Source organism: Schistocerca gregaria, chromosome 2 (genome assembly GCF_023897955.1).
Source record: "Schistocerca gregaria isolate iqSchGreg1 chromosome 2, iqSchGreg1.2, whole genome shotgun sequence".
Classification (NCBI taxonomy): Eukaryota; Metazoa; Arthropoda; class Insecta; order Orthoptera; family Acrididae; genus Schistocerca; species Schistocerca gregaria.
Genome location: NC_064921.1, coordinates 40,625,886 through 40,650,345, shown reverse-complemented (window position 1 = coordinate 40,650,345; position 24,460 = coordinate 40,625,886). Strand labels below are relative to the sequence as shown.

Sequence of the window (24,460 nt, the reverse complement as noted above, 5' to 3'; positions counted from 1 at the left end):
ATCAATTATTTCTGTCTGTTACCATCAGTAGACCAACGATGTCAATGTTACACCTGATGTTGATGTTATAAACAGTGGCTTTTTGTTTTGTTTTGTATTATTTTTTTACAGCTAGCACATTTTCTAGTGTTGCTCTCAATATCCTTCTCTGTCCCAGGCCATGTTCAGTACTTCTTAATTCGATTGTAAGTTCTTACAATCCCTCGATGACCACCCATGGGGGCATCACGGAATTTCTGCAGAAATCTACTGCTGTTCATCGTATATAAAATAAGAGAAATCAGAGCTCGAATAGAAAGGTTTAGGTGTTCGTTTTTCCCGTGCGCTGTTCGGGAGTGGAATGGTAGAGAGATAGTATGATTGTGGTTCGATGAACCCTCTGCCAAGCACTTAAATGTGAATTGCAGAGTAGTCATGTGGATGTAGATGTAGATCCTCGACTGTTGGCACTTCCTTACTTCCTTACTAAAGTCTCAATAGCAGCTGACTGTACTTGAACAGTGCATGTGATACACAGTTGTTCTTTCATTTCTTGTATACAATTTCATAATCATACTCCTCTAATATCAGTCTGAAATACATTAAGCGTGATGACAGATCGCTAATATTTCTGACTGACTGCAATGGTTTATGATTATAAAAATAGTGAACTTATGACCAAAACATGTGGTCTGAAATGTTTGACTGCCCACACTACAGCCAATAACTCTCTCTCAATGGTGCTATAATTTTACTCGGCATTGTTCAAAGTTCTGAACACATATGCAACTGGAAGATCGTTACCTACTTCCTCTCACCTAAGAACTGAGTCAGTAGCCTCCTGGCTCGCGTTTGGTGCTTATAAACCTTTTTGAAAAGTCTGGGTACTGTTATATGGGAGGGGGGGCACGGAGTAGCTTCTGTTTTAGCACTTAAAACACCTCTTCCTACTTGGTGCCCCATTCTTACATAACACCTTTTTTCAACAACTAGTGTAGTGGTTTTGCCACTTTACTTAAGTCTCTTAGGAAGCATCTATAATACCCGACTAACCCGAGGAAACTTTTTAATGCTTTCATTGTACTGGGCTGGGAATATTACATCACTGTTCTAGTTTTTTTGAGTCTGGATTTAATTCATCCTTGTTTAAGACATGTCCCATATACGTAACGTCCTTCCTTAAAAAATCCACAAATCCACATTTATCTTCTGCAACTTCAAACTATGTTGCCTTAGCCTCTCAGAAGCGTCACCCGATTGAGCACTGTGTTCTTCCATCGATGGGCTGAAAATTACGTCGTCTAAATAAATAACCATTTTTTCACCTTGTAAACCCATTAGAACTGAATTCATTCAGTTTTGGATGTAGAACAGCACCCCATTGGCATTCTTTTGTACATATAATGGGTGTATGGTGTACTAAAAGCTGCCAGCTCTCAGTTTTGTCCCTCTAGTATCACCTGATAATATCCCATCGCTAGTGGAAAGAGTGGGCTGACATTAATTTCATTTAGTTTTCTGTAATCAGCTACCACCCTTCATTTCCTTTTCCCAGATGCATCCACCTTTTTGGGAATCATGAGCAACAGGAAATTATAGCCACCTGTTGAAGGTACTATCGTATCGTCCTCCAGCATCTGACTTATCTCCTGTTGTAATGCTTCTTTCTGAGCGTCTGGTATTTTGTAAGGGTGATAGCAAATTACTTGTCCCTCTGCTTCGGGAATAAGTTTTGTTTGATGCCAGATTGTATCTGTATATGTCAACTTAGCCCTTGGAAAATGGAAGATATCATTATAAGCGGAACACACCTCTATTATGGATTGTTTTTCTATGGCATTTAAATAATATAACTGCAAGTTTTCTTTTAAATTAACTGATCTTCAATTTTTTCTCCTTCCCTGTGTACTTGCACTTCTGTCTCTGTACACAGTTTAATGGCCCTACACCTGATCCACAGGGTCCTACACCTGATTCACAGGGTTTCCTTGGTTTAATCAATTGCTACACCGTGCCCCTGCCACACACCGTCGGGTAGCTTGCGGAGTATGGATGTGGATGTAGATGAAGATGAGGATGTAGCTGCTTAAAAAAAAAAAATCTTTACCAATTAAACAGATGAATCTTACGTTTCACTTTTAATTCCTAGTCTATCCTAAGATCTAAAACTGCCATACTATACGTATCTACAATAGAATGTTTCACTCTTTAATTCCCGATCTATGTCAGTATCTAAAACTGCTGCCCCATACATATTTATGACTGGGCTTGTGACACCTTTAATCTGTATTCTTTCTTCAGGTCTGTACCTGACTTGGCTTTGCAGATGCTTCATATTGAACAAACTAATTTGTGCTCCTTTATGTAGAAGCAATTTTTATGGGCTTTCTGCATTCTTTGGGCAGAACTCGGTTTTACTTTCACAGTCGATTTTGAATATCTTTCCCGATTCAGCGTAAGGTAACAGTAATCTTATGCTTTTCTTTCATTTACATGCTTCTTATTTTTCACATGACCCCCTGCTTTCTCATTGCATTCTCTAGACGTGGGCCCTGGCCTGACATACAAAACACACAACTGGCTTCGCTTTCTACAAGGACCTCTATGTCCCAGTAGGTCCCTAAACTGCAACTTTTGCACTCGACTGTCTTCGGGACCTCCGGTTCTCGACACATTCTACTTTGCGAATTCTTTTCTCAAGTTGGCAATATCACGTTATATGCCACGATTTGCGACAGGTTTTACACTACACATGCAATCCTTAGACGAGTGCCCTAGACACCTGCACGAGAAACACTAAAGGGTGACCTTTTCCTTACTGGGCACAATTGGCAATGCTGGACCAAAGATGTGTAAGACCCCTGTCTATTTAAAAAAATTGTTAAGGAAATACCCCACACCTAACACCAGAAAATTTTTACCTTTGTCAGGTGCTAACACTGAATAGAGGTAAGACAGAGATTTGAGGTGAGTCTGCAATTTCCGACATGTGAGGAGCAAATGCAAAAAGACAAATACCCAGTGAAGGCAGGGCGATGACTCAGATCAGCACCAAACACTGTCACGGGGCACCTACGAGAGGCGCAGATTTTGCAACTCGACAGGATGCTTGTAGCAGGAGACTCGTGGAATTCGGGGATCTGATTTATGAGTGATCAGACTGACCACTACACTGAAGGCTAATTCAGAACATTAAAAAGGGCAGAGGAGGCAGAAGACAATGTGTGAATCTGAGGAGTTGGGCACTAACAGAACTAGCGAACACTAGCAACGCGTAAAGTACAAATTGAGAGCAGCACTTGGGCTAGAAATGCAGACGTGTCGGACCTTACCGAGATAGGTCACGAGTGCCACAGCGTTGGTACCCCGGTGATCTGTCTGAGTGCCCTTCCTGTATACAAAAACATGGGTTTTTAAAGAACCACGATGGTGCACTATTTCTCCCTTCCTACAGTTGACCTACCACTCCACTGGCACTTAATGATCTTCAACCGATCTGACGAGTTGTTCTGTATCCTCAGAGTCCTTCTGACCAACCACATTTAGATTCCACCCATTCTCCTGCTTGGTAAGTAGGGATGCCCCTGGACTTTACATTAACGAATTCCAAGTTTTGTTGCAATAGCGTTCAGCGGAAAGCTGTAAACCACTGTCATTACTGTTATGGGTAGCAACCACAATGTTTTATGTCACTTGGCTCCAACCCCAGTCCTTTAGTGAGAAGGGATTGCTGTAGTAGTACTCTAACCTGTGTAAACCCTCTGATGTTGCAGTTCTCGGGAGCAAGTATCGAGCTTGGTGCCTCTGTTAAGACTTGCCTTTTCACGGCCATCTACTCTGATGCCTTACAATGGCATCGAGGCGGTGGATGGTGTTACTAGTTAATTCTCTGCAGTTTTCAGGGCTCTAGTGTTACTATGTAGCTCTGGTAGCCTAAACACTACCACTTTTGCCTGCTCTCTGCATTGTGTCTCTGATTTCCTGTCCTGGAGGCCCTCGGTGGCTTACAACAGTCTGAAGCGTAACGACGTGTGAGTCATTAAGTCGTCGATATGTGACGGGGGAGCAGCACTATTGCTTTTGTTTTGATTAAACAGCTTTATGTGTAAGGCCCTGCTCACCTTGACAAGAACCGTGTCTGAAACTGTAATGCACACTAATGCTCACGTTTCAGTCCTATGTTACCGTACCTGTGCCAATGCCTAACTGCACGTCATTATACTAACACTACTAACAGTGCAAATCCTGCAGCAAAAAGTCTGAACGTCATTTCTGGAAAGTTGGGTACCCGCAAAATAAATAGTTTTCCATCTTTGCTGGCTCAAGCAGTGAAAGTTAATCGTAACCACAATGTACAAACTGAGTAACGTCGGGGATAGGCTACGGCCCTGTCTCACTTCCTTCTCGAGCATTGCTTCCTTTTAATATCCTTCAACTCTTGACTGCTGCTTGGTTTCTGTACAAGTTAACAATGACTCATCTCCCTATACATTATCCCTGCTACCTTCAGAATTTCAGGGAGTGTATTTCAGTTAACATTGTAAAAAGCTTTCTCTAAATCTGCAATTGCTATAAATATAGGTTTTCCTTTATTTAGTTTGTCTTCTGAAATAAGTCTTAGAGTTAGTGGGATCTCACATTTCTGTATTTATATGGAACCCAAAGTGATCCTCTCCGAGGTCAGCCTGTAACAGTTTTTCCATTCTTCTGTAAGTAATTTGACAATTCAATAATATTCACACATGTTAGAATCTGCCATTTTTGGAATTGATATTAATATACTCTTCTGAAGGTCATAATGTATTTTGCTTGTCTCATATATCTTGCACAAAAAGTGGAAAGTCTTGCTGACACTAAGATGTCAGTAATCCTGAGGGAATGTCAGCTGTTCCAGGGGCCTTACACCTTTCAGTGCTATGTGAAAGTCTTCTTGCAGTTTTATATCTCCCATCTCATCTATATTTATGTCCTCGCCCATTTCTTTACATTTCTCACAAGTTTATTTCCCTTGTATGGCCCTTCGACGTATTCGTTCCACTTTTTACCATTGTCTTCTTTGATTAGTACAGGTTTGCCATGTGAGCTATTGATATTTGTATTGCTGCTCTTTTTTTCCAAAGTTATCTTAAATTTGCCTGTGGACAGCACCTATCTTGCCACTGTTTGTCCATGCTTCTATGGCCTTTTATTTGTTCTCTAGCCATTCCTCCTTTTCCAATTTGTACTTTCTTTCAATCTCATTTATTTAGGTGTCTGTATTCCCTTTTGACTCCTTGTTGCATTTCTTTATTTTTTCTTTCATTGGTTAAATTCAGTAGCTTTTGTGTTAGCCAAAGATTTCTTCTGAGCCTTGTCCTTTTTGGCTATGTCATCCTCTGCTGGCTTCATTATTTTATCAAACTGAACGGCTGTCATCGGACATGCGCAACGAAAAAATCAACGGACAATGTAGAACAAAAAATGAGATTAAAAGAAAAAAAGCCTCCCATTCACATTTTATTTCTTTGTCCTCTTTCTGTCAATTGTTGCCTAATGCTCCCTGTAAGCTTACCCAGGTCCCATTTCCTTAATTACTTATTTTTCTGTAATTTCTTCCATTTTAATTTTCAGTTCACAACCAATATATTATAGTCAATCCCCACATCAGCCCATGGAAATGGTTTGGAATTTTAAATCTGCTGTTGAAATATCTGGCTTACCATTATATAATCTATCTCCAGTGTGTCTTTCTCTTCCATATCATATTTCAAATATTTGCAAATAATTAAATTACACTCTGTGCATAATTCCACCAGGCAGCTTCCCCTTTCATTCCTTTCTCTTCGTCCATGTTCTGCTCTGCTATTAATTTTCCTTCTCTTCCTTTTTCTACAGTCTAATTCCAGTCTCCCACCACAGTTCAATTTATGTCTCACGTAATTTTCTGGATAATTTCTTCTATCTCATCAAACATTGTTTTTAAGCTCTTTATCATCTGTGGAGGTAGTAGGAATATAAACCTGTACTACTGTCAAATTTGTCAGCTTCATGTCTATCTCAGCCGTGATAATGTATTCACTGTACTGTTGGTAGAAGCTTGCTTGTGTGGTTACTTTCTTATTCATTATTAGACCTACTCCTGTGGCACCTCTGTTTAATTTATAACCCTAAGCTCACCTGACTGGATGTCCTGCCACCACGCTACACTAATTACTGCTCTATTTAACTTTGGCTTATCCATTTCCATTTTTAAACTCTCTAATCTACCTTCCCGCTAAAGGAATCTCCACACTCTAATCTGTCGAATACCGCTTTTGCGTTTCCTTATGAGTACGTCTTGTTGAATATTCCCCACTTGGAGATTCGAATGGAGGATTATTTTAACTGCAGAGTATTTTACCCACGAGACTGCCACCATCATTTTAATTGTACAGTGAAGCTGCATGTCCTCAGGAAAAATAACAGCTGTAATTTACCCTTACTTTTAGCCTTCGGAGCAGAGAACAGCAAAGCCTGGCGAACTAAAAATTATGAGATGCGAATTTAATGTTTTTGTATTTCAGGGAGTCTCACACGGGTGGCCAGGTCTGGCACTGTGTCGGAACAGGTAGGTCACATGGGCTCAGTCACTGTGTAGTGCTGTGGGCCGTCACCCAGGCCATCTGCCAGGGGGTGTATGGGTTTTAATGAGAATAAAGTGAATTAGTTAGGAGTGGCCTCAGAAAGAAGTCCAAGAAAACCACTGCACCCAATATAGGTTTTAATCAAGAATAAACTGGATGAGTTAGGCGTAACATCAAAAAGATGTCCAAGAAAACCACTGCGTCATATTGTCATGGTAATGGTGCAGAAAGAAGGGTGAGGAAATCACTGTACTATATCCACTCGGGAGTGGTGTGTTGGCAGTACCTGCTAGCAGGGCTGTGCATGGATGTGGACTGAAACCTTGCGAAGTAACAGGAGAGTACAGCACAAGCCAAACAGTTCAGGTGACGCTAATCTAAATGAGTTCTGTGACTGGCAGTTGCAGTCTATGCATGCCAGAGAAACTAATCCTGGGGAATGCCCTTTTTTTCTGACAAAGATGCATGTCTACATTTATTGGCGTACTTCAGTTCACAGGAGAGATGTTCTCAGAGTTCTGAAAATTCTCTCCAGTTGCATTGAGAATGCCCGCAGGAGTGAAAATGGCTGTGTGGTGTGCGATTAGTACTACATGAATTATTAGGTTGAACTTTTTCCACCAAAATTGTAACTTGTGTGTGTGTGTGTGTGTGTGTGTGTGTGTGTGTGTGTGTGTGTGTGCGCGCGCGCGCGCGTGTAAACTGCAACCCTTTTTTCAAAACAGTTCAGTGACTCTCATTTCTGGTAGGACAGTGTAAGTACTCACATTACTGGTATGTCTATAACAGTGTTATGAGGTGCCCTGTTCCTTGGAACACCTTGTAGAAGCCCACTGTCATTGATAATGGCATTGGCAGTGAGTGATTTTGCAGTTTCTGCTGTTAGATAACTGTATGTTATTTTGTTTTTTCTTCAAATTACTGCAGTTTGTTGATATATTTTATGTGCATTTTCTTTTCCATCAATGTGCCACAGACAGAAATATTTTACAAATGCAGTAACTTTTCTCTAGTGTTTGTTCTCCATGGAGCCTGCAGACACTGATACGTCTGTCCAGGTGCTGTGTACAGAATTGAGACTCGCCTGAGACGATTTTGTGGAGTTAGTGCTGTGTCTAGATAGTATACGAAATTCATCAAAACTGTGAAAGTCAAATACTATAATTGTGGTAAAAATTTACATACAATTAGTGTCACAGTATGCAATGTGTAATACAGATGAATGTGAATCACAAACTATTCATTCGTTATAGAATCCCCACACATTTCTAAGCGCGACTGTGAAGTTGTGGAATATAAACACTATGTAGCTCAGCTTTGTTTGACTGTGAAGCTATTCGGGGTTCTCAGTACTGTTTCTTTGGTACAGTGCGGTTTTGTCACCATTTCCCATTCGTGGCAAATGCGAACCTTTACTGAATGTCATCTGTATCTCTGCCTGATCTACCCTATGTCAATTGTCAGTATAAGTTGTATCGGGCTATAGAAATGACTGTCTCATGCAGGAGGGCACAGTGAAAATGGCCACAGTAGACCGTAGTTGCCAAAAGAACACACCTTCTTCTGCTGCACAACTTATAGTTGTTATAGAATCCCCACACATTTCTAAATGTGACTGTGAAGTTGTGGAATATGAGCACTATGTAGCTCAGCTTTGTTTGACTGTGAAGCTATTCGGGGTTCACAGTACTGTTTCTTTGGCACAATGCGGTTTTGTCACCATTTCACATTCGTGGCAAATGCGAACCTTTACTGAATGTCATCTGTACCTCTGCCTGATCTTCCCCATGTCAATTGTCAGTATAAGTTGTATCGAGCTATAGAAATGACCGTCTCATGCAGGAGGACACAGTGAAAATGGCCACAGTAGACCGTAGTTGCCAAAAGAACGCACCTTCTTCTGCTGCACAACTTAACAACGGCAGTTTACTTTTTATCCAAAGACAAAGGCTTTCTGCGAATTTAAAATTTTTATATGGCAGTGGTCCTGAAGTTCGGATAATTCGGCCGTGCTATATTGCAGGAGTGTTTGACTGTGTTTTGTCTGTGGACCCAACGGCATCACTCACATTATGAGAGGGAAAAAGCTGTGAAATTTTAAGGTTCAGGTGATGTTCTCTCCAGAAGTTGAGACCTTATCGAACAGTGTAGGGTGCAATATCTAGAAATAGTTGCAAATTCTGCAGTCTAGTTAGCACAAGTGTGCAGTAACGTGATAACTCTATCTCATTTCAGTCCTAATGTCCAAAAAGTTGATTGTGTTTGCTAATCAGAGGTTTGATTGGGATTACACCATATCCCTTGGGGTACAGTTTATCCAAAGAACCCAAATAAGTAGCTTTCAAAATACATTTTGTTCAGTTTGCCAGTCAGCATTAAAAAATGCACTGATGGCCATTAAAATTTCAGAATCGTCACTGTGGCAGTCTACAGACATCGGACTGCTCCACATAAGGAAGATTATGCATGAGGTTTACCATTCAGAAATCGCATTTGAATTTAGTTTATTTGTGAGATGATAACGTTATGCCCGGAGTATGAAGGAGAAATGTATACTGGCACTTGTTGGAACCCGACAGCGACAGATTGTAGCTGGTTGGGACTTTGATATGTCTTCCTATGATACTGCCCCTGTCAGTCATGACTGTTATGTGAATATGGCACCAGCGAGTTCGAGAGGACAGTTCACAGAGCCGTGCAGAATATTGATAACTCCACAGCACTGGCACCCGAGAGAACAGGTATATTTTTGCTTAAATGTGTGGGATTGTGCAACTGCGTCACATACCACAAGTGAGGAAATGGACTCGTTTGCAGCAAGACTAGTATCTGTGCAGACAGTCCAACAGTCTCTGGGTCTTCCCTCGGCATGGTTGTGGAGAGAAGTGTTTCGAAAGTGGTATGTTGGACACGAGAGTGGCAGTATATCATATTTTGGCACAAATCCTACTTCTCCGTATGGCGTCGTGGTTGATGTATGTGCATGTGAAGGCTCCAAGTTGCCAGATTGTATTTGTCAACATTTTGCCGGGTCAGCATCAGATGTGATGGTACAGGTAGCCACCAGTTACACGATACCATCCAGTCCAATTTAGACAGTAATTTGGACGTCAGATGTCACATTTACATTGTGTTAACGGCAGTGGCCGGGCTCTGTCTTCTAAGTCTCTGTGACATAACCTTTCAACAACATGATGCAAGATGGCATGTCAGCCTGCTTAGTTACCTGTGTAAGCATAGAGGGTGTTCGATTGTTGGTGTGGCCAGTGCATTCTTCAGACCTCTCACCCACTTATATCATTTGGTCACAGATTACCGACAGACTGGCAAGTCACCACTACGCATCCTCTACACTTGATGAATTCTGACACAGACAGAGACCCATATTTGCCATGCGAGCTCAATCAGTCTCCACGTCTAGGTGGGTCAGAGCTATTGTTTCTGCTCCATACACTGTATATTGCCAAATCTACTGTCCTCTAAATGCACAACAAGTAATTTTTTTTATGTGCCGTGGTTCCCTGCCCTTCTAATGGCCAGCAGTCTGGAAGATGTGAAGTAAATCCATTAATATGGCATGTTTTGTGAGCAAAAGAATGTGTTGCAGATGGCATCAAAGACGAATGAATATTTTATTTTTATTTTTTATTTTATTTTATTTTTATTTTTATTTTTTATGTTTTATAGTCTGTTCCTCCAAATTTAGGCATATTAATCAGTGATGTTTTGTTGGTTATATTTGTTCACATCAAATACGATTTCTTCTATTTCAGATTTTTAATTTTCTCTATCAAATCAGCATAATTAGTACATGAGTAAAAATTACTTTTGTAAACATTTTCTAACTTAATTTCGTAACTTTTTGGATACTCTGCACTTAATCATAAAGGAATGTAATTACAGATTGTTAACTGAAAATGGAATGTAATTACAGATCATTAACTGAAGATGCACACCCCCCCCCCCCCCTCCCTCACCCCATGAGCCTTGCTCATTAGTGGGGAGGCTTGCGTGCCTCAGCGATACAGATAGCCATACCGTAGGTGCAACCACAATGGAGGGGTGTCTGTTGAGAGGCCAGACAAATGTGTGGTTCCTGAAGGGGGCAGCAGCCTTTTCAGTAGTTGCAAGGACAACAGTCTGGATGATTGACTGATCTGGCCTTGTAACACTAACCAAAACGGCCTTGCTGTGCTGGTAGCTGAAAGCAAGGGGAAATTACAGCCGTAATTTCTCCCGAGGGCATGCAGCTTTACTGTATTGTTAAATGATGATGGTGTCCTCTTGGGTAAAATATTCCGGAGATAAAATAATCCCCCATTCGGATCCCCAGGTGGGGACTACCCAGGAGGAAGTTGTTATCAGGAGAAACAAAACTGGCATTCTACGGATCGGAGTGTGGAATGTCAGATCCCTTAATCGGGCAGGTAGGTTAGAAAATTTAAAAAGGGAAATGGAGAGGTTGAAGTTAGATGTGGTAGGAATTAGTGAAGTTCGGTGGCAGGAGGAACAAGACTTCTGGTCAGTTGAATACAGGGTTATAAATACAAAATCAAATAGGGGTAATGCAGGAGTAGGTTTAATAATGAATAGGAAAATAGGAATGCAGGTAAGCTACTACAAACAGCATAGTGAACTTATTATTGTGGCCAAGATAGATACGAAGCCCACGCCTACCACAGTAGTACAAGTTTATATGCCAACTAGCTCCGCAGATGATGAAGAGATTGATGAAATGTATAATGAAATAAGAGAAATTATTCAGGTAGTGAAGGGAGATGGAAATTTAATAGTCATGGGTGACTGGAACTCGATAAAAGGAAAAGTAAGAGAAGGAAATGTAGGAGGCCAATATGGAATGAGGGTAAGGAATGCAAGAGGAAGCTGCATGGTAGATTTTGTACAGAACATAACTTAATCATAGCTAACACTTGGTTCAAAAATCATGGAAGAAGGTTGTATACACGGAAGAAGCCTGGAAGTACTCTAAGGTCTCAGATAGATTATATAATGACGAGACAGAGATTCAGGAACCAGGTTTTAAATTATAAGACATTTCCAGGGGAAGATGTGGACTCTGGCCACAATCTATTGGTTATGAACTGTAGATTAAAATTCCAATCCCAAAGAAAGCAGGTGTTTACAGATGTGAAAATAACCGAACTTTCAGTTTAATATGCCACGGCTTCAAAATACTAACAAGAATTCTTTACAGCCGAATGGAAAAACTGGTAGAAGCTGACCTTGGGGAAGATCAGTTTGGATTCCGTAGAAATTTTGGAATATATTATTCAGTAAAGGAAACAAAAGTAAAATTCGGAGTAGGAATTAAAATCCATAGAAGAAATAAAAACTTTGAGGTTCGCCGATGACATTGTCATTCTGTCAGAGACAGCAAAGGACCTGGAAGACCAGCTTAACGGATTGGACAGTGTCTTGAAAGGAGGATATAAGATGAACATCAACAAAAGCAAAATGAGGATAATGGAATGTAGTCGAATTAAATCGGGTCATGCTGCGGGAATTAGATTAGGAAATGAGACGTTTAAAGTAGTAAAGGAGTTTTGCTCTTTGGGGGGCAAAGTAACTGATGATGGTCGAAGTAGAGAGGATATAAAATGTAGACTGGAAATGGCAAGGAAAGTGTTTCTGAAGAGGAGAAATTTGTTAACATCGAGTATAGATTTAAGTGTTAGGAAGTCGTTCCTGAAATTATTTGTATTGAGTGTATACATGTATGGAAGGGAAATGTGGACAATAAATAGTTTGGACAATAAGAGAATAGAAGCTTCCGAAATGTGGTGCTAGAGAAGAATGCTGAAGATTAGATGGGTAGATCACATAACTAGTGATGAGGTATTGAATACGATTAGGGAGAAGAGAAATTTGTGGCACACCTTGACTAGAAGAAGGGATCAGTTGGTAGGACATGTTCTGAGGCATCAAGAGATCGCCAAGTTAGTATTGGAGGGCAGCGTGGAGGGTAAAAATCGTAGAGGGAGATCAAGAGATGAATACACTAAGCAGATTCAGAAGGTTGTAGGTTGCGATAGGTACTGGGAGGTGAAGCAGCTTGCACAAGATAGAGTAGCATGAAAAGCTGCACCAGACCAGTCTCTGGACTGAAGACCTCAACAACAACAACAATAACAACTGAAAATGGTGGTATTAATAATCACATAATAAAATAAAGTGATGTACAGTGTATATGTTATGTTTCGTGCTTCAAAGAAATCTCCCTTAAAAGAAAATGATGGACTATGTAACATTATGAGACAGTGTTGTGTATTTTGTGTCAGGTTAAGTTGTCAGGCCATGGCACATTCACAGATACATCAAACAAATTTTCAAAAAATGTCAGTTTTAGTGTTGGACCTTCTTGCATAAATTAGTATAAACACACATGTTTCATGGTAAAAACTGAAATGAAGATGACTGTTCCTCACTTTTGCTGCTGGCCATCACAGATATATTTTATGTTCTGCAAGAACCTGATGTCAGTGACATAGATTATTTGTACTCAGATGTTGGTGATATAGCAGTAAAACAGTTGTTATGAGAAAAGCTCTGTATTTTTTGTGTATCAGTTACTGTTTTTATACATATAGAATTCTGTCTTTGCAAAAATCAGACATAGTTCTGTGATCTTATTATAAGAAGCTAGTGTTTCATTTATGTCATTTTTTATACTTATGCATTAATACGTTTAGCATGTTTCTTCTTTAGTAAAAAAATTCTGTTGGAAACTGAATATCTTGAGGCCGTTGCTCAAACAAACAAAATATTAAAGAAGCAATTTGCTGCACTTAAACTTGTAAATTGCATCAGATCAAAATAGCAAAAACAAATCTTTTTCTGCGATGTTTATACTACAAATTCTTGAGTATTTTACCAATATTTTGGCTTCATTATTATTGAGTTGGACCCCGAGGTCTTTCACACACTGTATGGCTAGTTCTGGTGTGGCAGGCTACTATTGCTTGTTTGGAGGTGCTAAATTTATCTCTATGTGGACTTAGCAGTTAAACAGTTAGTTGTAAACCTCCTGTAGTCTTGTTCACGTGTCTTGTGAGCTCTATGTGCTAAAGTGGTTATTATGCTTGTTTCTCAACGAACTCTATATTGTTTGTCTGCCCTGTGAAGACACTGAAAGATTTATAAAGTTTAAGAATGTAAAAGCAAAAGCATTACTTGAAGACTTATGCAGGTTAAAAACAAGAGTGTAGGGAAAGACAGATAGCTACTAACCATAAAGATAACATACTAAGTTGCAAATGGGCTCAATTAAAAGACACTTACACATAAGCTTTTGGCAACAGTCTTAATCGGAAAAGAACAACACACACCATTCATTCACACAAGCATACACACCTCGTGCACACACGACTGTCAACTGTAGCAGCTCAGGCCAGAACGCCTATGATGTGCTCGCATATGAACGAATGGTGTGTGTTTCTCTTTTTCCAATGAAGGCTTGCATCAAAAGCTTATGTGTGGGTGTCTTTTTAATTGAGCCTGTATGTAACTTAGCATGTTACCTTTATGTCAAGTAACAGTCCAATTTTCCTACATTTTTGGTGCTCCTGCCTGGAGTTTCCACTGTTTTAATAACAAGTGTGTCACTTCAGAGTGTATGGAGACCAGTTATTGGTTTCAACCTATGCAGATGAAAGTGAGTGTGATGGCAGTACCATTGTTCCTATTTGGAAAAACTATTTGAAAGTAGGAATTTGTACCATTAGTTCAGGAACCATTCCAGGCATTTAAACTGTGCTTTACACTTCCTGCATGCATTATAAGCTTTGAACGTGTTGGATTAGGAATTTGTCATTTATCAAATGTTTATGGATATTTAGTATTTGAGCTTCCTTTTATCCACTGTACTGTAGTGATATGTGATATGCTGTGCAACAAATTTTAAATTTACGAGAATAGTTTAGTGGCCTTACCTGTAAATGATATTCTGTACTCATATATGAGGTTCCAGCTTGCTATGCACACATACCTTCCTGCTGATGTGAAGCAACTAACAGAAACAAATTGAGCAATATTCCATCATTGTGCATGAAAGCTGTCTCATTTAGGTGGACATATCCTAATACTGCATTCTTCTGACTCTGTAGATGGTTACATACTCTAAAATTTTCTGTCTGGATAGAGAATTATTTAGTTTCTCATTCTTGTGAGCAGATACTTGCTTCATCACCATAATTTTGAGCACCAAGATCAGTGTATTGTATGTTTAATATGTAGCTAGTGATGAGTTCCTGCCAAATTCATGTTCCCACTGTATTTATTATTTGTATTATTGTTTCAGTTATACCCAGAGGATCCACTACCAAAAACTGTTTGCTTGGAGTGCTGCACGAAGTTGAATCAATACTTTGATTTCTTTGAAACAAGCTCACGTGCACAGTTATCACTGCAGATATTATTTGATCCGAAAGTAGCGAAAGAAGAATTCAAAGCTGACTCTCTTGATATTGTCGCAAAGGTAGAACCCAATGACAGGACCAAAAAACCCTCAAGTGATCGTGACACTGGTGGAGGAGAAGATGATGAAGATGATGATGATGAGGAGGAGGGGGAGGAGGAGCAGGAGGAGGAGGAGGAGGAAGAAGGAGATGGATCTAATTATAACATTGATGGGGCACTAGATGAAGTAAGTTAAGACTGTGTCTGCATTCATTTACTGTTGACAGTTTTAAAGTTATTTGTAGACATTAGACTCATCTTTATAGTGGCAGCTATCATTGCAGTGAGTGATTTCTGTCCTCTATAGTTTCTACACAATGCATTACTCTCAGTTCTTTGTTTGACTTCTGGGACTCAGTTTCACTGCTACTTTTACATAGCTTCTCTCATTCACATTGCTACCTTCCTACTAGATAAATTTGGGAACTGCCACTTGTTGTGAATTACGTGATGGTATATGAGGCAAGGACAATAAATACCCACACAGCTCATTGTTTTGAAAGTAATTAAAGTACTTTTTAATTTCCCATGCTAATAATACTTTGCATTGTTTACTCTTAAAAATGTCTTTTGCTTAGGACACATCATAAACTGACAGCAGCTATCGAGTGAGTTTTGTTGTTGCTGCCCAATTGAGTACACCCCTTCTCTTTATATTTAAGTACAAGAACTACTGGAATTTCATTATGGTAAGTGTCCATGTGACAAAATGTTAGTGAAGAGTGTTCACAATCCGGTACATGTTCAAACTTTCTAAAATAACTGCATATCATCTTCACAATCATCACCATCATCATGATTATTATTGTCTTCAACATGCTGACTGTGCAATACAACAGAAAAACATCATGTCAGCTTTAGATAATGACAACTGTGCATTGCTTGTTTTTATCAGTTAATGTTGAGATCTCCTGTTGGGAAGTCAATGAATTCTGTGTTGCAGTAATGAACTAAGTGTTTACCAGTCACTGTCATAGATGAACACTCATACACACACACAGATATTTGGGGTTGTATCTTGTCGCATTCCTGTGCATGATCATTCAGCACACTTAATACATTACATATTAAGCTTAACCTAAATTCTGTGGTGTAAGAGTTTTAACATTATGGCCATTATTGCTAATCTTTTGCTCTTTGCATTCATAGAGTCTTTGTTTCTTGATATATGAAGGATGAAGAATTATTGTCTGTTGTGATCTTAATTGTGTAAACCTTTTTGTGTGGTGACTGTGATTTTCTTACTTTGCTGTGTCACTTCTCACTGATCCACTGAAGTTTGTACCTTCTGATATGTAAGTGATTAAGGTGTTCCCAATGAGGTGCAACTTCATACAGATATATTACTTGTGATGACATTACAAGAATTTAGTTTCCTTTCTGCAGTAACTTAATAAAGTGGTCTTCTTCATGCCAAGGGTACTATGCAATGACTTACATAACTGAAGCAAATGCTCAGCAAATAAGTACATCCAGTAATCTTTTGTACAAGTTCCTTGAAAACAAGTAACTCTCTCAAACACATCATTCGAATTAAAAGAATAAATATTGATGTTATTTTCATATTAACACAGTTGGAAATAATTGTTATAATTTTAAGTGAAAGGACAAGCAAGACTTCACAGGATGTATACGACCTGGGACAATTGTGAGATCAGGGAAAAACCCGGGAATTTTTTCATCAGGGAGAAAACTGGAAAAAACCTGGGAATTTTTTATAATTCTGGGAATTTTTCATCATTTTAGTTTTCATTTAATTTTTTGTGATTTTGACTGGTAAGAACTGATATTCTAACAAAGGATATTACTATGTCCTGCTACTGCAGAATAATACTGCAGCAATAAAACATGAACGAGAGAAAAAAATGAAAATAAAGCTTAAGTTGCAAAGGAAAAGCACTACATACAACAACAAAGAACTGTGCTTACACAAGCATCTGCCAAAGCGAAATGTGTCAAAGACTTTAGGAAGGCTATGCAATGCTTCATAACAACAAATTGCCTCCGATGAGCGTGACCATCACAACTGTTTACATTGGATTTGTTCGAGCAGTTGCGAGTGGGCAGCAAGCAGCTGGAAAAATTTTACTTTTGCGCCCAAGCCGCCAGATTCACGCAGGTGCAGCAGGCCGAGATCTAAGGGCTTGGGATGGGTGGGGGAGGGTAAGGAGGAGGGGGAGGGGGGACAAACCGGAGTATCCGCCTCAGGAGGCAACTTGAATGGCGATACCAAATTCGTATACTTGAGGAAAAAAAACCTAGTTTCACAAAGCGCCTAGCATCCAGCGCACCTTGGCCTATTGATTATACATATGATTTTGAAACACACCCATGTTGGTTCTTGAACATTTTTGAATAGATTCTAAGTTGATTTCTGAATGAATCGTAAGTTTATTTTTGAATGTGTGCATAGTGTATGTGATGTCTCTGCCAGGGGAATCACAGCTGCATCTGGAAATTAACTTTCCTAGGAACAGAAGGGATCAGGCTAGACGAGCTAAGCAGAATAAACAAGGAGTCAATGCCGATCGCTGTTTGTTTATGTAGTTGACTGTGTTTGTGAATTATCAGCTTTGTTATAAGCCTACTAGAGTGGAAATAAACAACAAACAGGAATAACAGGTAAGAAAGTTTACATATTATCTTCTTGGTGTACCCAAGAAAATGAAATTTTGACGGGAAATTTTTGGCCAGATCGCTACACTAGTAAGGGTCATGTGTACAGTCCCCAACTAGCAGCCGCTTTAAGTTCTATTCTGATAGTAGCATGGAAAAAGCATTGTACGAACACACAGTAACGCTTAAACAGAGAATAAATGTGGGATAACGAAACCGGTGATACTGGCAGGATGAGTGACTTTAACAGAGAATAAGTTTGGACTCTGGCAGGAACAGTACCAGAATTAGTGATGACAAGATTGTTTGTTAGAACGAGGAAGAAGAAGAATGGGGACATCACACAAATTATGGCAAGAATATGACGATTTTAAATTTATACAAAAGTTTCATACAACTATTTTTTGATCTCATGCTTGAGAAGCTGGAGCGTGTGACTGAAATGTGAAACTATTTCCTAACATAAAGCTTTTTGCTTGTAGTAGGTCTAATATGTGTTTGATAATGATACTCATGAATTGTATTGTGCCAAAACAGTCTCGTTTGTTTGGTGAGTATTAAAATTGCTGCAATATTAGACAGGCCTATTTTGTTTCATGTAGCACACAGTGACAAAATAGACATAATCAGATCTAGAAATCACACCAGTCTTGGGTGCTATTTGTCTTAACAGCTTTTTCAGTATGAGACATTTCGATCTTTTATGTAGCAAAACATTTGACGAATTTTGATGAGGTATTAGATTCTTTTGAAGAAAGGAAAGCACAGCAAGTAAAGCTGTAGCAAGATTAGAGAGAAGAAAAATGCTACGACCTAAAGATTGAAGAAAAGTGTACTGTCTTGCTTGTCTCTTGTCTTTACTGGTTTTATGTACTGTCTGTTTAATTTTATGGGACACAAAATGGCAATAGGCAATAAAGAGTGCAAATTTTCTGAAGAGTCCTTGTTCTCCCAGTTACAAATAATCCCATCCAGTACTAATTGAGAGGGTATTTTATTTAAAGAGAGAGAGATGTGAAACTGGCTGATTGGGAGCAGAAGAGGCACCACAGGACATTTAATTTCCATTGTCCTGAATATAGTTTGATGGCATCCATTACAAAATGTACATGTTAAAATTCCACCAAGTGAAATACAATGACGTGCGATAGAAGAATTCTGTATGAAGAGGTGTGGAACTGCACTTTGTCCCACTTAAAATCTCAAACATATTTTTGAAAAGTCAGTTTTTTGTGTCCTATCTCAAACACTCGGGGGAAAGGGGGGGGGGGGCGCTATCTAGTATTGCCTGGTTCAGAAATATCGTAGACCTGAGGCTGATGTGCAAAGCAGTTTGAGTGCGGAGTGTTTACCAATGTTTATGTGTAGTGATTTTTCGGTTTCCTCTTCATTCACAGCTCTCATGGCAAATGAAAACAAAACTGGTTTCTGTGACTGGGAGCTACCAAGTGAATTAAAATACGTTCACATAATTACAGAATGCTAAAATACATTATTAGTTACAGATCTTATTTTATTTCCACCTTCCTGACAATCAAGCATTAATCGCCTTGCCAAACAATTATGTTATTTTTGGGAGGAAGAGCCAGTGGTTGTACATCCCCACAAATCTTTGAGACCAATATTATATGTGCTTTTCTTGTAGCAACACTATATATATTAATTTAAACCATTAACTTTTCCTATTTGTGTGTTCGTGCTACTTAACAGTGATGTTACTATTGGCTGACTACATCATGTGTCCTATACTCTGAATATCTGCTGTCATCAGCTGGCAAGATCACATGACATGAACTATGACTGGCTTACAAAAGTGCATTGCAATGTCGATTTCAATACTTCGGAAAGTATCAGGCATTGTTTAGTGAAATTCACATTTATACTTCCGTAATGTGAAAATTTGCAGCGTCTTGTTGTTGCACATCAAAGATCTTTCCAGAACTCCCCCCCCCCCCCCCTACCCCTTCCCCGTGTATCATTTTCTAAAATGCTGGGACATACTACGCCGGTGTATAAGACCACAGCCATTCAAAGAATTCACAGTTCTGAGGGAAAGTATACTGTCACTTAACGTGGAAAAAGTGTATCTTCACCTGGAAGAAAATGTTTTTTTAACTGGGAAATCCGGAAAAACTCCGGGATTTTTTTTTCCTTGGCTGTGTATACACCCTGTTTCATTAGTTTTTGTGATGTTAACACATGGACGCTACCTCTAATGTTGTAGGTTGTCAGCTGCAGCGTCTTCAGGAACTAGGTATAATCCATAACTATTGCAGATTCCATGTTGGTGTGATTGTGATGTCAACTGTGAGATTTGTTCAAACATACTAACAAACACATTATAATTACAAAATATGTCTTATTGCCTTAACCATTTTTGTCACCCACTTTGAATGGTCTTCTAAATAATCTACCAGAGCATAACGCTCGTAATAAATATTTAGCATGCGCACTTTCACCACATCCTGAAAGGTGTTTCTGCTCGTGAGAGAGAGAGATAGGTAGAGAGAGAGAGAGAGAGGGAGAGAGAGAGTATAAATAAAGGGGAGGAGGATATACCAAGAAATGAAATATGAAGAAAGACAGATTATAAAGTGAGTAGGATGGGACAAGAACAGAGCAATAAACAGGGGATGTTGAGGCTGCAGCCACATAATGTCTTGGAGGCACTAGAATATTCATGATGATATGTGTTGTGAAGCAGCTGTGGATTTGTATTACATTGTGCTGAACATTTGTGTCTTTTCACATTCCTGTGCATGACCAGGTCTCAATATCTGTCTTCTTTTTAACAGCACTCTGCTTCTATGTAAGCAAGCTTCTCTCAGTTTTTAAAGAAAAGGCAATTTGTTCACAGGAAGGGCAACCATATACAGCTGACTAATGTGTTGCACATAAACACTCAAGAGAATAAAGCATTTACACTAGCTCTGGCTCATACTCTAGTAACACTAGTAAAACACTCACATTCATACATGCAACCACACAGACACCCATATGCTCAAGTCCACTGCAAGACAGCCTGTCAAGGGTGATGGCTCCAGTAAAGGAAGGGAGGATGCAAGGGAGAGAGTAGCATGATGATGATGAGGTAAGTCTTTCAACAATGAATCAGTTGGTGCACGGCGAGATGCATTCTAAAGGGAAGGATGTGTATAGATCATAGGGAGTGGGGAGGGGAAGAAAGAAGGGGAAGAAGGGTGACAGTATATTTGCAAGGGGGGAGGGGGGCGGCAAGGGAGAAGGAAGAGTGGTAAGAGAAGGCAGTATGTAAGCAGGATTGGAAACGAGTGGAGGGGCAGAAGAGCCAAGAGAAAAGGTAAGGTGTGGCAATGGGAAACAAGTTAATAGAGGTTTAGGCTAGAAGGATTGTGAGAGAGAAGAATATGGTGGGAAGACTATTCCCACCTGCATATTTCAGAGAAACTAATGCTGTAAGGGCTACCTAAATTGCTTGGGTAGTGATGGAGCTGTTGATATCATTTTTGTTGTGTTGGGCAGCATTTTTAGCAACTGGATAGCCATGTTTGCAGTTTGCCATTTGTGTGAGTAGACAGTTGGTTAATAGCCATGCCCACATAGGGTTTGGTACAGTATTTGCAGCATAACAGATATATGGTGTGGATACTTTCACTCATGGCCCTGCCTTTATAGGTGAGTAAATGCATGCGACAACTGCGACAGTAGGTGCTGGGCGGATGTATGTATAAGATCTTGCATCTGGATTGACCACAAGGGAATGACCCGTGGGTTGGAGGATTGAGAGCAGGATATTCTGTAGGTTGGGTGGGCGGCAAAATACTAGTTTGGGTGATGTTGGTAGGATTTTGGTTAGGATATCCCTCATCTCAGGGTACAACAAGAGGTAGTCAAAGCCGTGGTGAAGGAAGTGGATGAGCTTTTCAAGTCCAGGGTAATAATGAGGGATTAGAGGAGTGCTAGTTGTTGGTAGGTTAACATGCTTACTGGTATCAGAGGAGGAGATGGCATGGAAGATCTGTTTGTGACACAGCTGAATAGGATACTGTCTGTTAAAAAGAGGCTTTGGGAAGACTATCGACATATTTTGACAGTTCCTGCTTCCCATTGCAGATGCAGTGTCCACAGGTTTTGAGGCTGTAGGGTAGAGACTTTTTGACATGGAACGGGTGACAGCTATCAGATTGGAGATATTGTGGGTGGTTGGTACGCTCTATAGTAGCGGATTTATTTATGGTGCCATCTGAGAGGTGGAGACTAACACATGGGAAGGTCACTCATTGATTTGAGAAGGACCAAGTGAAACAAGTTTGGTAGTAGGTGTTGGGGTTGTGGAGGAAAGAGCAAAAGTTGTCCCTGCCAAGAGTCTATATCATGAAAATGTCATCAATGAATCTGAAACAGAGAATGGGTTTTAGGCGTTGATGAATAGGAAAGGTGGTGGAGATTTAGGAATGGAAGATGAGACCAATCCACACCTTATAATTCTTTCTGCACAAGAAGGTTCCATCACAGTGAACACAAATCATAATGACTATGTGGCTAAGGATCTCCGCCAGCTTTCCTAGGATTGGTTGATTGGAAGGAACGGTCCAACAACCTGGCCACCCCGCTCTACAGACATTACACCCCTTAACTTTTTTCCTCGGGGTGTATATCAAGGACAGAGTCTTTGTCACACTAGTTGCTCACATCGCCGAACTGAAGGCTAGGATACAAGCTGCTGTGGGTACTGTAAAAGAGCACGTGTTATGAAACACCTAGCTAAATTTTTATAATCAGGACAAGACTTTATGCTCACCCTGTATAACAAATGTCGTAAACTATTCCCTGTAGTTTTTTAATCCTCAGGTTAAGAACTATTTATTTTAATAACATAATAACGGAAGTAATTCACATCAAATCTAATGGGTCACTTTCCTCTGTTAGATTTAGTATGCATTCATTCATTTGCATAATTGAGTATGTGACTCCCACAACAAAAGCCAGCTTCGGTGGTGGTGTGCTCACAACTGCAAGTCGCAACTGAACGACCTTAGGGCCAACTCACATGTATGAACACTTTTCTAAAAATGGTCATTTCAGAATTAATTTAGTATTTTAAAACCAGTTAACACCCCTATGAGTGTCCAAAGCAACACATTAATTAGGCTACATGAAATCACGAGCAGCAGTGTAAATTGTGTTACAAACTATTTTACAGTTTTATACATTTTCTGAGTTCAGCGGTTGGGATGGCTAATGAATGAATAGTTTTGTTCTCTAATGAGTACATGTTTCATGCTAAAGACAATAAGTAACATGGTTGGCAGACGTATCATTCATGGGATGCAAGTGAAGGAGTTAACCATATGCAGATGTCTTTTACGTTCTCATCAGAAGCAAGAGGTGCCAAATATGAATGTAATTATCAATCCTTTACTAATGTGAGATGCAGATTCAGGAAGAACAATACACCTCTTAATTAAAATTTATGGTTCTTTATAGTTTTTAGATTCTTATCTGTAGCTAACCTCCTGCTTCCCACTCACCAAATAACAGCTTGTAGTAACAAATGCAAAAGAGCAGTATATCCTTGAGTGCAGAATTGATGATACATTAGTATGTCTGGCTTTGAGGCTCTTGTTGCATCCTACAAACCATAACATTGTCATTGGCTTGCAGACTTCCCTGACTAATTAACAGTGTGGTCCCTGTGCACTCAAGTAACTGGACAGTGATAACCTATTACAATCTCTTCAGCTTTAGATTTTATTTGAAGAAAAGCATTCTTCTAGTTACAATGATAGGAAGATGGAATTATTTAATATTTTCAGCATGCAACTAGACCTGCCACCTTCTGCACAAACATGGTGATATTGATAAGCATTGCTGGAAACCATCATAAAGTTTGTTAGTTCACTCAACTGAATAAGTACACCAGTACATATGTGCCAAAGTGCAGTTTATCTCTAACATTCTCACACAGAGACATAGTGGATTAGCATCACAGTAAGAACAGTCTGCTTTACTATCTAGAAGAATCTGTGAATATAATGGTGGTGTGTAGGGAAACTGCCATCGTATAAGAACTCGGCAGAGAATGAAAGTGAGCTTGTGGCCACTTGGCTGGCTAGCTGTTGATCCCTCAGTATGAGGTGCCACATTTTCCTTGCTGGCAATGTCCTCACTAAACATAGACGCAGTGACACACATTGATAGCTCTGTGTATTTCAACAATAAGTCTGACAAGATTACTCAAGTTACAATGTCAGCGGCAAACCTCAAAGATATTATTTCTTCTCCCTGATGTTTAATTCCCTTTCCAAGTCTCTCTATGGCTTTCTTTACTTCTTGCCCAGCACAGAGATTGAATAATTTGAGGGATAGACTACAATGCAGTTTCGCTCCCTTCAAAATTTCTGATAGTGTATCACAGCCCACATTATCGAAAGCTTTTTGTAATATACAAACGTATTTGCCTTTCATTGACATAGTTTTTAAGGCTAATTGTAGAATCTTTATTGCCTTGCAAAGGACTGTGTGTCTTTGGAACCAAAATTGACCCTTTCTAAAATTTGTTTCTATCTGTAATTCCATTCTTCTGTAGATAATTTGTGTTAGTTATTTTGCAACTGCAACATACAAAGCTGATGGTTTGATAAAACCCACATCTACCATTGATTGCCTTCATCGGTATTGGAAGTATTACATTCTTCTTGAAGTCTGGGGGAGTTCACCTGTCTCATGATAGTTTTGTCATGGTCTATCCTCCTGAGGATTTTAAGTCATTGTATTGACTTTGAACTTTCAATGCTCTGTCATATTCT

The 24,460-nt window shown here is 39.5% G+C and overlaps 1 protein-coding gene across 2 annotated transcripts in view; it reads left to right on the top strand.

Moving 5' to 3' along the window:
* The window catches only part of LOC126336280 (zinc finger protein 879-like), a 357,886-nt gene that overhangs the window by 59,929 nt on the left and 273,497 nt on the right, over positions 1-24,460 (top strand). Inside the window, exon 2 of one of the 2 annotated variants that reach the window (XM_049999798.1) lies at positions 14,899-15,243. In XM_049999798.1, the coding sequence (XP_049855755.1) occupies positions 14,899-15,243 (345 nt within the window). Of the gene's footprint in view, positions 1-14,898; positions 15,244-15,652; positions 15,746-24,460 lie in introns of those variants that run through there. The other variant, XM_049999799.1, reaches the window with a different exon arrangement.